Source organism: Aspergillus neoniger (genome assembly GCF_003184625.1).
Source record: "Aspergillus neoniger CBS 115656 unplaced genomic scaffold BO87scaffold_15, whole genome shotgun sequence".
Lineage (NCBI taxonomy): Eukaryota > Fungi > Ascomycota > Eurotiomycetes > Eurotiales > Aspergillaceae > Aspergillus > Aspergillus neoniger.
In genome coordinates this window covers 535,188-547,341 of record NW_020291143.1, presented here as the reverse complement: position 1 = coordinate 547,341, position 12,154 = coordinate 535,188, and the positions used below count along the sequence as shown (strand labels likewise).

The 12,154-nt window shown below is 51.1% G+C and overlaps 3 protein-coding genes across 3 annotated transcripts; all 3 read right to left on the bottom strand.

Moving 5' to 3' along the window:
• Positions 1-56: 56 nt before the first annotated feature.
• On the bottom strand, positions 57-3,697 carry BO87DRAFT_307754 (DEAD/DEAH box helicase; the record flags this gene model as incomplete). The annotated part of the gene is made up of 2 exons (XM_025619408.1): positions 57-2,773; positions 2,821-3,697. The coding sequence occupies 2 exons, from the start codon at positions 3,695-3,697 to the stop codon at positions 57-59; spliced, it is 3,594 nt and encodes a 1,197-aa protein (XP_025480064.1).
• Positions 3,698-4,473: 776 nt separating this feature from the next.
• BO87DRAFT_358608 (putative HMG box transcriptional regulator) lies at positions 4,474-7,271 on the bottom strand. The gene is made up of 3 exons (XM_025621476.1): positions 6,484-7,271; positions 6,283-6,428; positions 4,474-6,233 (listed from the first exon to the last, which is right to left on the bottom strand). The coding sequence occupies exons 1-3, from the start codon at positions 6,938-6,940 to the stop codon at positions 4,749-4,751; spliced, it is 2,088 nt and encodes a 695-aa protein (XP_025480063.1). The 5' UTR covers positions 6,941-7,271; the 3' UTR covers positions 4,474-4,748.
• Positions 7,272-9,915: 2,644 nt separating this feature from the next.
• Positions 9,916-11,408, bottom strand: BO87DRAFT_51259 (uncharacterized protein). The gene is made up of 3 exons (XM_025629343.1): positions 10,958-11,408; positions 10,168-10,901; positions 9,916-10,102 (listed from the first exon to the last, which is right to left on the bottom strand). Exons 1-3 carry the CDS (start codon positions 11,198-11,200, stop codon positions 10,018-10,020), a joined length of 1,062 nt encoding a protein of 353 aa, XP_025480062.1. The 5' UTR covers positions 11,201-11,408; the 3' UTR covers positions 9,916-10,017.
• Positions 11,409-12,154: the final 746 nt, after the last annotated feature.

Sequence of the window (12,154 nt, the reverse complement as noted above, 5' to 3'; positions counted from 1 at the left end):
GTATAATTGATATCATTTACAGTCATCTAAGTACAGCAGTCATGTTTGATATGATGTCAATCAGGACACGCCCCTCCGAACAAAGACACCCTCTTCTTCTTCCCTGCTTCTGCGCCGTCCGTGCTCGCGTGAGCATTATCCGTTTCTACCACCGGAAATGGCGAAGCCCGAGGAGACCGGCTCCAGGCTGGCGGAGGCGTCATGAGGATGCCCTGCGGCGAGAGAAAACCCAGACCGGGGGGCGTGGACTTGCGCCTTTTCGGCGTGACGAGATCCGGCTCGTCGGTGCTCTCGTCTATATCCACAGTTCTAGCATGTTTCCGCTTCCGCGGGGTATTGCTGTGATCCGGTAGTTCCGGCTTGCTTGTTATTCCTTCCTCCTCGTCATCGGCAACGGCAAGCTTGTGTCGGTCGAATAGGCCAGTTGGATGTTTCAGGAACGCGCCTCGGGTGAAGCTGGAGTCTTCGGTTTCGGGCATCGGGATGTAACGCTCGTTCTGGATGATGGAGCTCATGGTGCTGTCGTCTAGGAGGTCTCGTTCGGCGTGGTGGATCTCGCTGTCTGTCATTGCTTTTCTGCGCTTCAACATCTTGTCTTCGAGAGTGTCTTTGAGGACGAGGGTCTCGACGAACACGGGGCGGGTTTGGCCGATTCGATGGGCTCGTTTGATGGCCTGGCTTTCGACGTTCGGTTGCCAGATGGGATTGACTATGAAGACTCGGGAGGCGTTGGCGATGTGCAGGCCGTGCGATGCCTGGCGCAGGTCCATTAGGAGGACGCGCACCTCTTCCGACTCGCGAAATAGGGCGAGATATTCTGCTCTCATGGTGGGTTTCAGGGTACTGGCGTAGATGCGGAAGTCTATACCGAGGAGTTCGAGGCCTTCGGCTATCCAGAAGGCCGCGTTGTTGTTGTCGTAGAAGATGATGATTTTCTCGGTTTTGTGCAGCTCGGACACTTGGTCCAGGAGGTATGTTAGCTTTGCTGAGGCTGTAGCGACCAGTTTGGTTTGCGTGAGAGGGGATTCATCCGATAGGGTCTTGAATAGCCCCTTGGTGTATGTCTTTTTGGGTGAGTTGCTCTTGACTGGTTTGTCTGGAGTGGTCTTCTTCGGACTTAGATTGTCCCCTTCTCGCCCTGAGAGCTCGCGACGGACCTTGATCCCTGCACCGGCAAGCCCCTCTGCTGGGTCGTACGTGTTCAGGTGCTTTGTGACAAATTTCTGTGCCTGGCGCGCCTGAGTTATGCCCAGCAGAAGTGGCTCTTGGTGTGCGACCGAAGAGTCAATGGCCCACATACTTCGAGCGTGCTCGGGAAAGTCCTGGATGAAAACACCGAGCTCATGCATCCTCTTGAAAGCACGCCAGCATCCAGATGCTTGAGCCTTTTGTGCAATTCGAACGCCTTCGCGTAATGTCTCTATGTCCTCTTTGCTTGTCTTGTCCCCCCGTAATTCCAGATACTTCAGGGCGACGTCGATCGTGGGAGCAATATCGTCCGAGCCAGCCCACCAAAACCCTGCTTGACGAAGGTTGTTGATTACAGTGCTAAGGTGCTTGCGGTTCCGAGCATGGAACATGTAATCTTGGTCGGTGCGCTCCGAAGTGACGGCATTGACGGCCAGGCCGAAGATAAACATGTTCAAGTTCAATTTATCGTAGAAGGTAGGCTCCAGATGAACGACCTTGTTATGCAGTCTTGGTAGAGGAATCTCACTGTGGATGACCTCCAGACGGTGTCGCACAACAAGGCTCTGCAGGGTAGCCCGGAGAGACTGTGCTTTCCGTCGCCTACCATCTTCGCCGATGGGCTTAATGTACTTTGTCCAATTGGCCGGGTCGCTTGTTCGAGGGTTCGACCACGGCTTCAGGTCGAGGAAGTCAATCACGATGTATCGTAGCTTGTCGAGATCCTTGAGCTCACTGTCCAAAGCGTTCCCTGTCTTCTTTCTACCTCGAAGTACAGTCGTAGTAGCCTCAGTTAGATCAGTCTCGCTAGTATGTGTCTCCTGAGAAGCCAAACTGACTTCTACCCCATACAGCCCGCTGGATGGGGTTCCAGACACTATCCACCGACGCTCAATGTGAAGCTGACTCAGGATATGCATCATAGTGGTCCGGTTACCACTACCAGCCACATTGTGGCCTTCATCGACGATGATCCGAAGCCAGTGAAGTTTTGTCAAAGGGGACTCCTCGGGCGTAAAAGAAATACGTCTGTTATTGACCACCTCGCCCGCCTCCTTTTCGAAGCGGATTCGCGAAAATAGAACGATGTCGTACTGCAATAGCTCATCTGGTGAAGGAGTCTTGTCAGAGCTGTTCCTTTGTACAAGCACCTTCAAGCCATCGGTGTGTGCCGAAATTTCATTGTGCCAGTGGTTGACCAGATTAGGGGGCACGATGATCAACGTCCCCGAACAAAGACGGATTTTCTGAGGCGGCGGTCTAGGATACGCCACTCCACTTCGACCTCTGTGCCTTGCCGGTGGTGGAGGTATAGTATAGGCGCCACGGTGCCTCTCACACTCCATAACACATCGCTCATAGAACGTGCCGTAGTAGCCCAGAGTGTCGAAGTGGGTTTTCCACGGCAGCGAGAAGCGGCCTGCTGTCGCGGCTGCCATCTCAACAAGACTCCCCGTCACTTGTCGGATGGGGTTCTTCATCTCCTGGTATTCGAGCGGTATATCGGGGAAATGGCCTCGCGTTGCCAGGATTACAGCCAAGCAAATGAGTGTCTTGCCGCAGCCCATGGTTTCCGCAAGGATACCTATATCCAGTCAGACAGCCGTTCACGCAAAATCACAGACAGCATACCTCCACAAGCCTCCGAATACATCTTCTTCTCCCGAAATATACTCCCCTCTTCCTTGTCGTAGTAGTAGTCCTCGCCCCTAGGACTCTTAAATGCCTGCAGCCGCGGATCCAGCACCTGCGCAGGCTGCGCTTCCCGCTGGACCATAGTAGCAGCCGATCGGCGCTGGTAAGGGTACAGAGGCGTCTTGAGACCCAGCACCCCAGAGTAATCCTGGCCTGATTCCTCCTCTCCATGCGCAGTTACCGTAAGTAGCTCTCGCATCGCTCTTCTCGCATACGCATTCCTCATACTATCCAACTGGGGTTTTGGATCCTGTAGCGTATTGAAGATATACCAAAGAGACTCATCCTCCAGACTACCCACAGGGTTATCGGCAGCCTTCTGATCTACACGGACACTTCCGTTCCACGCTTCGTCTGATCTGTCAATCCTCATCATGACTGCCTTGAGTGCGCGCCTCAATGCTGTGCTCGAACGTGGTATGGACTTGCGCCCGACGTCGTCAGGCAGCACATAAACGCGAACACCACACCACGACGATTTCTCCGCGAATTCTATCGTCTCAGTCCATATCCAGTGGTGTCTTTCCAAAGCCGCGATTTCCGATGCCGGAAAGTTATCCGGTTCGACAGGCGCTGTGAATCCGTTATCGTACCTTCCATTGCGCCTTCTCAAAACACCAACGCCAATATAGTTATCCAGATTTCGAGAAGCCTCGCTTTTCCCAGACTGAGCATTCCCTGCGACAGGCTTCGGCAACATAAAGTGTTCCGATTGAGGCGTTGCAGGCGTGGGTGTAGAAACCGTAGTTACGGTAGTTTCCGCGGAAGAATCGGGCCCGGTCGAGTTAAGAGCATCATCATCTTTCGCAGCCATGGCACAGCTCAACTCTGGAGTTTGTATCTGCAGAGATTGAAGCAATAAATGAGCATTAAGCCTGTTAACAGAAACGGGCATTTTCGCGAAGCAGACATCCAGCGCAATGTAAATCAAATGCTATTCTCACACAAGGCCATGCAACATACCTGCTTAACTCCAGGAGCATTATTACCGGAAACCGCAGTATAATCATGTATCATATCGTAATCAGTCGCCAACATATCGTTCGTATAAGATCTGTCGTTGTGCCCCTTTGCCGTCACGGAGGCTGCATGAAGAGGCGATAACCTTTAGCGGGCAGCCCATGCATTCGATCAGACTCGGTCGTGGTGAGGATTTCCACGGAGTTCAGATTCAAACATTGGAAAGAACTAGCGCAGCGCATAAAACCGACCTGCTCGCCCTTCACAAGACATGTCCAGTGAAGGATATGCGCTACAGTGGGCTCATTCATCGCACCGCGCATTCCAGGGTATCCCGATAAGCCGGCAATCACCGCCATAGTGCGCCTGTGATTGGTCTGGACCGGTCACCGCCCTGCCCTTTACCGATTTAGGTTATATTAGGAGCTTTCTTTGGGCCTTAGGCAGCGATGTGGATTGTCTTGGAGCATTGTGGAGTGTTATTGATGGCCTGCTGCGTCGGTGGGTCGTTTCTCTCACTACTTTGTATGTGTATTCAAATATAGTAAGTCTTGTCAAGTGTTGAGATAGAAGCAATGATGTCTGCGCTTTTGTGCATAACGTCGGTAGTAAAAACATCATCGTCGATCACAGACATATATTATCCGGAGCTGATAAGTAAATCTACAAGAAAAGCCAAAGCCACCCATTTTCACTAGCCACAAAACCCCGAACCAGACAGAACCCCCGCAAAATAGGCTAGAGCCTAGAAAAAAATGAAATCGAAGAGTAATAAAAAAAGGAAGGCAATTTATGAAAGTGTAAACCCCCATATGTCCGGAGAAGAATGTCAAGAAAAGACAAGAAAAAAAGAACATGCGAGCCTGACAAAGCTGGCATATTTTGGGTAGGATCATATTACAAGCTCATTGGGTGAGGAAGTCCTCAATTTCGAAGCCGACTCTCTTAAGCGACTTCTCCTCTAGTTCACTCGATGAGGATGCCAGTCTTCGCACCACAATGGTTCGCGCATCATGAAGACGAACTTCCACGGGGTTACCTCCAAGACGCTCTAGTTCGCCCTTCTCGCATTCTCGGATGTACACGGTTATGTCCGGTCCTACGCACGCACGCCACAGAGATGCCATCCACTGCCAGTGGTCAAGTGGTGCATACGAGTCCCCGATTGGGACGGAGCAGGCAAAAGCATCCGCAGTCGTTAGTTGGTATCGTGGAACAAGTGCGACAGGCACGGGCATCGTAATGGAGCCCATTCCGGTAGAGACTGTCGACACAGAGCTGTTGTCGCTGGATTGCTCCGGAGAGTTGATCTGTAATTCAGCAGTCTTGGGTATAATAGTCCGCGGCGACACTCCTGGCGTAGACTCTTCGTCGACTGACTTTGGCTCCGATGATGCTCGTGAAGGCTTCACGAAGCTAACTATTTCGTCAGAGATGCGGTGCCAGGAGGAGATGATGTTGAGATAATCGACAGTTGCGTCACCCATTTGCTCGGATTCGGAATAGCTCTCACGAGACCGAATCTCGGGTCCTCCGAAGACTCGGGTGAGATATCTGCCCTCCTTCTGTAATGTGTTGTTCAAAAATTCGACCATCATCTTGACAAGAACAAGATCTTGTCCATCCACAGCAATCACAGCCCCGCGTCGGAACGAAGATCCGTCATGGTATGCTGGTGTTAAGGGCGGTGAGATCTTAGCCAGAACCTTTATCTTGTTGAGAAATGAAATTGTCATGACCGTCGCTTCAATGCTAGGCCCATCATGCGAATATGGAGTCGTCGGGGTGAGAGTCCCGGGAACATGAGCAGCTGTTTGTAGCGGTGGAAGTTTCAGGCTGGGATCCGGCGGGGTATACTCCTTGACATTTCGGCCGGGCCGTGGCTGCTGTAGCGGCTGGTATAGACCTCGTGAGTCTGCTACGGCCGAGCGAGGTGTGTATGGAGATGCAGGATATGAAGAATCCGGGCTTCTTTCACGGATGTCATAAGGACCAAGCGGTCCCAACCGCCTGCGCTTACTATCTGGTGATCGGCTTCTGCTTTCCACAAAGTGCTGGCGAGGCATGCGTGATTCCCCATTCCCATTAGGGATGAGCTTGATGACATTAGGAGCACGGTCCAGATCTTTGGCTCGACACTGGCTACTGCGTGCTGAGAAGACTTCACCAGGTGCCGACTTTCCGCCGAAAAAGGAGGCCCTGGGTGTATAAGGAGTCTCTGGTGATACTGGAGGGTTCATCACACGGCCTCCACATCGGCTGCAGACTGTAGAGCCTGGAGGGTTATGGCTGATGCCAGATGCTCCGCTGCGGAGATTCCCATCCCGACCGTAGCGACGAGGTTGATAGCGATACTCTGGGTATTGTTGTTGATGCCGAGCTTTCTCCTCCTGTCAAGGGTTAGGTGGCTTGAGAGTCTCATAGCAATAATTTGCTTACCTCTGCCAGCGCTTTCCACTCATCCTTTGTCTCTTGTGGTAGTCCTCTCCATTGCTCCCCAATAATTTTGGAGATTTCAGGATTGGCAAGGCCTGGATTCTGCGCGACCACTGCAGCCTGGTAATGTTGGCGGTATAGGATGAATGCTTTTACCTGTTTGTCAGCTCAAGAAGCAAATCGAGTAGATTTCAGATTGCATACCATTCCGGGGCCTAGGGATCTTCGGATCCGGCTGACAGAGGCAGAACTGTGTTGCCGACTCCCTTGGGGTGGGAGTATTCGACGTCTTGATTGGACTAGATGACGACGACCGTTCCGACAAAGACGAGCGTTCACGGAGAGGTATAGCCTTGGTAGGTAGAAGATTCGCGGACTTCGGGACCTCAATAGCAGAGGCAGCGTTGGAGGCGACTTTGTTGAGAGCTACCTTGCTTCGATTCAGAGTGGTCAGATGCACCGGGGGCAGTGTGTCAGTGAATCGACGATGACCACTCAAAGCAGCAGTGTCTAGATGACGGTCCATCATGGACACTTTCGCGACGTCGTCATTCATGATCTTATGCTCGAGGAGGTTACTAGTAGGCCGTGACAGGGGAAGATGGTGAGAGCTGTCATGGTGTAGAAGAGGAGGCTTGGGCAGAACGCGATCGTAAGACATGACATTTATTTTATGGAGTAAAGAGCAAAGGGCTTTTTGGGGGGACAGAGAAGTGGATGAACCAGCAGACTGAAAGGAAAATGGCGGGCAATGAATAATGAAAGTCTGCGAGATGGTGGGTGAGAAATCGAGGTTATAGAGAGAGCCGTGGCCCTTGAATGGGCGGACGCTGCACAAGTGGATGAAAGAAAGAAAGCCCCAATATAAGGTTATAGTTATAGTCAACGAGACGAATGAGTTTCTCCTCGTGCTGCACCGGGTATTTCCAAACTGGCTGTTGTTAATACTTTCTTTTCTTTTCTTTCTTTTTCCAATCGAGTGGCCGTCTCTGTTGGTGTCTTTGGTGTGAAATATTTTATTTTTTTTTTTCAGTTCAGGGTCGAATGATAATAATTAGGAAGAAAAGATGATGATGATAATAATAATAATAATAATAATAAGAATGCTGATAATAATATTCAGCTGGATTATTATTTGGAGGCGTCAGGGGTGTCCTCACTGCTGGTGATTTTCTTTTCTTTTTCTGCCTTCCTTTTGCTGCCTCCTCGTTCTTTGACAATGAAATGATATTTCCATTCAGGCCGAGCCAACCAAGCCGAGGGGACGCCAGTGAGATAAAGCCAGGATTTGGCTTTTCAAGTGCTTTGTTATGGGGAGCTATCTTTGGGGCCCTTCGGTCTGGCGCCCCTCCCTTTGACTACGACTAAAAATCCCGGGCTTTTTGGTTTCTTTGTCCCTGTCAGGATGACCCGAGTCCTTCGTTCGGTTGGGAGGGGACATTATCCCCACCAGAGACAGCTGTTCGGAGAGATGTGATGGAACCTCAAAGTGAGGAAACCTCCCGGGTTGGGAAGGACGTATCATCATGGTACCTTTCATCGGGTGGTGCGGTGTTGTACTGGGGCGGAGGAAGAGAGGTACCTTGACTTGACTCTACTACTTAGTACTTACTTGTCCCTGGATGACCCCCCAACCAAAGGTACCCAAGGACTGGAAGAGCAAGAGAGAGCCAGAGGGCGAGAGAGACAAAGTGGGCACTTGGGGAGGTAGCAGCAGAAAAGCAACAACCTGAATGTGAACCTCTTCTTCTCTATTTTATTACCAGGTGAGTCAGCAGTAGGGACAAGAAATGGGCCCTTCCAGAGCTCATTCTGGATGATTGATTGCCTTTTTGTTTTGGGGCATCATTTAATATGTTTGGGCAGTTCGATAATAATACACATTTTACTAAGTCATAGCTACCCGGAAAGCTACTAGTTAAACCTGGGGACCTAAGTACCTAGTTGTTTTACCTTTTTTACTTTCTGCCCTTTCCCCCCTCTCAATACTCTCCCTACTTAGTCAAGAAAGTCTACCACACTAATCGACTAGTTGCTTAGAGATTGCTATACAGGTTTATTGTTTCAATCCTGGAGCCATTTTAGCTTTCCTTTGTCTGTTCGGCGTCCGCATGCGGTGTGCTGCAGTGATCTGGGACCAATTAGCGATCCACAGAGCCCGACCGGGCCTGGCAATTGGCCCACCGCCAATGTGACACATGCGCAAATGGATTTGATTGTCTTCCAATCCGTCTAATTTCTCGCCAGCATCATCCTGCTTGCTTTGCTTTACCACGGTCTGGCACGCACACCACTAGCCTTCTACAGTAGTAGTACCCTACTCGGCTGCCTAGGTGGTACTTTGAAGGTACTTGTTGTTTGCTGCTGGCTGCTTGCTATTTGCTTGCTCCCTCGCAAGTATCGTTTGGTTACTACTTACTACTACCTACCTACCTACCTATTTGAACTAACTGAACGTGCTTGATTTGCTTGCTTGGCTCTCTAAGGTAGTAGTTCCTGGAAGTTTGATACCCACTAATCTACACTGGGTACTGAACTCCGTCGTTCCCCATTCCTCCCTACTTGCTTGGACCATAAATTAAAAGGGAAAACAGCGATCGTGGCCATGGCTACTATGGTGTAATACTTACATTCCAGGTGGCGGTATCAGAATTCCGCCATCTCCACCTCCACCTTTCTCCCCCATCTAGAGCGAAGGTACTTTTTATCCAGGACAGCTCCTGGCTAATGACAGAACTTCCCGAGGCTTCCATGACAGCAGGCCGATCCTCTTCGGAGACAAAGAAACTAACAGCCAGCACCGAATGAAAGGAAAGAGGAGTCAAAAAAGAGAGAAAGAGAAGAAGCAAATAAAAAATAAAAAAGCACCGAAAGCAAAACAGGGAAAAGAACGGACAGCCCGATTTGGCAAACTGACACTGGATGATTACTACTTCTCACTACTCCGTGCTCTTACTTACCACCGACACCACCAAATCTCCATCCACCAGCACCGTCCGCGCCATCCGTTACCCCTGCTGTTTTCCCCAACCATCCTTCAAAGGGGGATTTTCCACAGGGTCCGGTCAGGTTCCATTATTCTTTACCTCCCCAAAGTCTGATCCGTAGTTCCCCCGATCCATCAGAAAGGTTCACGGGTCTCCATTGACACGTTGATGTTGCAGGTGTCCCCATTTCCAGGCTGGAGACCGGATCGATCTACCCTGTGGCGATCGCATTCCGATCCCTGCTCCACTATCCACCGCCATCACGTTACAATCGTCCGTTTCCGGATGAGGCAGCCTGACTTCCGTGCTCATTCTCAATGAGACATACCACTCTGGCCAGTCCCCCGTTCGGTCCTTGTTTGGTAGCGACCTGAAACCTCTCGTGATTCGAAACAGCTGTGCTCCCCCAGCACAAACTCTTTCCTCTCACTCATCCAGTCTCTGAGCGGGGAGAAAGACATGGTCTCAGACCTATTGGCACATCGCCTAGAGACCAGTCGAATAATCGAATAGCAGGCGCAATGGAGATAAGAGAAGCAGGCCGCCATTTGATAGTGCCGTTCATCAGCGTTTGATGGTCCCGGGAAGCGGCTGATGTCTAATCATCTACAGAACAAGTTTCCCCCCAGCCTGTCCTTGGCGAATTACGTCTCAAGAGGTAATGGAAAATAATAGTAAGACCTCATCGGTTGCGCTTTTAGAATTTTTTTTTTCTTTTCTCTGCTCTCTTATTTTGGTGTTTAAGGGAAAATCATCGGAGCCACATCTCTTCGATTCCATGGAACACTTCCGCGCCCAGAAGTCTATGCGCTGAGGGGCCAAGGTGCATGTCGTTCCTGAAAATGATACGGTCAGCACTCGATCAAGTCAATGGGCGCCAATCATAATTCCTTGTCCTTACCAGAACAGAAATTTCTCCGGACGGTCGCACTGTTGCGCGCCTGACGTCACCATCCATTGCTGGCTGCTTTGGACGCATGCGTCTTCAACATTCTCCCAACCGGGATCCTCGTTCTTCCCCAATCCACTCTCTTCCTCGATCCCTGCGGCAAAGAGTTGCCAGTCGCGAATCTGGTCGGCCAGAAAAGAGTTGGTGTCGAACAAATAAATCGTGCCGTTCGACCAATCTTCGGCGTTATTGCGGAGTTCTCCGTTCCAATAGTCTGCGATCCTCACGGCATCTTTGTGCTTGGTAATCTGCGGCTGACCCTGCGCTCTATAGGCCGGCAGGAAGGTTACATCTGGTGCTAATGTCAGGATGATCTTGAGGTCATTGCTGCCCCATGTCTCGGCCAGCAAATCCAGCTCCTCCATAATGACTTTGATATTGCGATCGACTGCATGGGATGCGTCCTCGTACGTTTTTGCCATTACGTTCCACAAGTCCCATACACCAAAGGAGACAACCACGATGGTGCGATTCTGACGCATGCCAACCGCAGTCGCATCCATCTCTCTCGTGGCTTCCGTCTCCGCCGCAATCCAATTGGCGACCTGAGCTTTCAGATCCGCCAATGGAGACTTGTAGAGGTTGAGTAAGGAACCCGACAGCTCCGTGTTATCCACCACAGAGCCAATGTAATTTCCTTTCAGAGACTTGGCCGTCTCCGCTAAGTTTTCATGGTGACATGAGAACTAAGCCGTGAGATTAGCTTACCACTTTGATCCAGCCAAGTAGCTTTCACACTCACCGAGTTACAAAGCCAGTCCGTCCATACAGATCCCTGAAGCTCGGCTGCATTGTTATCGCTCCACGAGTCACCAAAGACGACTAGGCGACGGTCGAAAGATGCCGTGGCGCGGAAATCCGACGAGGGCTCTTTTGTCAAGACTACCCGACGATAGTAATGCTGAGAGGCGAGAAAGGAGGCTGACAGGAGAATGCTGCACACAGCCAAGGCGCAGACCGCGTGAAATTTGCTAAAGAGGCGCATTGGGTCCGGGCATAAAGGACGGATACGAAGGGCGGAGGCGAGACAGCGAAAGCCGCTGGGCTTCGCAGGCGAAGCCGATAAACGCTGGGGGCGATCGGCGGCACTCTTTGTTGCGCGGTTGCACACAACGATGCTGAGAGTATACGTTTGACCAAAGGAAAACGAGAAGAAACCGAACGACGGAAAGGGGGGGGGGGAAATGAGATAAGACGGATACGCCGTACGTAGTGATCTGCGGCGAGATCAAGCAAGAACTTCTTCCCCTAACAGAAGCACAAGACAGGATGACCTCCGGCAGTACCGTGCAAAGAGGAGAGACTAATAGCGTGCGATGGGGATGGTTGGCGCCAGAGTGGGGACTTGACTGGAGAACTCTGTCAGTCGGATGAAAACGAGAACCTGAGGGGAACGGATGCAGTAACAAGAAAAAGGAGACAATACCGAACAGTGCGAGAGTTGAGTGAGGAAACAGAAAATGTTCCCTGACCTGTCCACTACGATAGCGCGCTTGTGGCCATCTTTGCATCTGCCGTAAGGCTGTTCTTGTCCTGGCCTCTCGGACGTTGGCAGTGGCCGCGCGGCGACGTCGGAACGGTAACCAGTCGCGTGCTCTGGGTCTTTTGCGTCAGTCCCAAGACTCCATTGAGCTTGGAAGAGGCGGTTTTGTACAAGGCCAAGTCCCCATCAGTGGATCTCACTGGCCTGCCCTCGTGGACATTTCTCTGTTCCAGCAATAGAAATGTCATCGAATCAGCAACGAACGTCTGTCGGAAAAGGCGGTCATGTTCCCTGAACCCCCTTACTGGGATGTCATGAACAACACCCCTCCTCGGCCACTATCTATCTATCTAGTATCTACTACCGAAGGCGCAGTGTTGGTGGTAGGTAGTAATCAATCAATAATCAACCATTAGTTAATAGATAACGGGGGGGCCGCCTCTCCAAGACAGCCTG

What these genes read in the sequence shown, in the direction of transcription:
- BO87DRAFT_358608 (XM_025621476.1), bottom strand. Translation starts at nt 6,940, where the DNA reads ATGTCTTACGATCGCGTTCTGCCCAAGCCTCCTCTTCTACACCATGAC. An exon ending in GATCCCTAGGCCCCGGAATG is followed by an intron (nt 6,429 to 6,483) that starts GTATGCAATCTG and finishes AACAGGTAAAAG; the next exon opens with CATTCATCCTATACCGCCAA. An exon ending in AGTGGAAAGCGCTGGCAGAG is followed by an intron (nt 6,234 to 6,282) that starts GTAAGCAAATTA and finishes AACCCTTGACAG; the next exon opens with GAGGAGAAAGCTCGGCATCA.
- BO87DRAFT_51259 (XM_025629343.1), bottom strand. Translation starts at nt 11,200, where the DNA reads ATGCGCCTCTTTAGCAAATTTCACGCGGTCTGCGCCTTGGCTGTGTGC. An exon ending in CGGACTGGCTTTGTAACTCG is followed by an intron (nt 10,902 to 10,957) that starts GTGAGTGTGAAA and finishes CTCACGGCTTAG; the next exon opens with TTCTCATGTCACCATGAAAA. An exon ending in CCGGAGAAATTTCTGTTCTG is followed by an intron (nt 10,103 to 10,167) that starts GTAAGGACAAGG and finishes TATCATTTTCAG; the next exon opens with GAACGACATGCACCTTGGCC.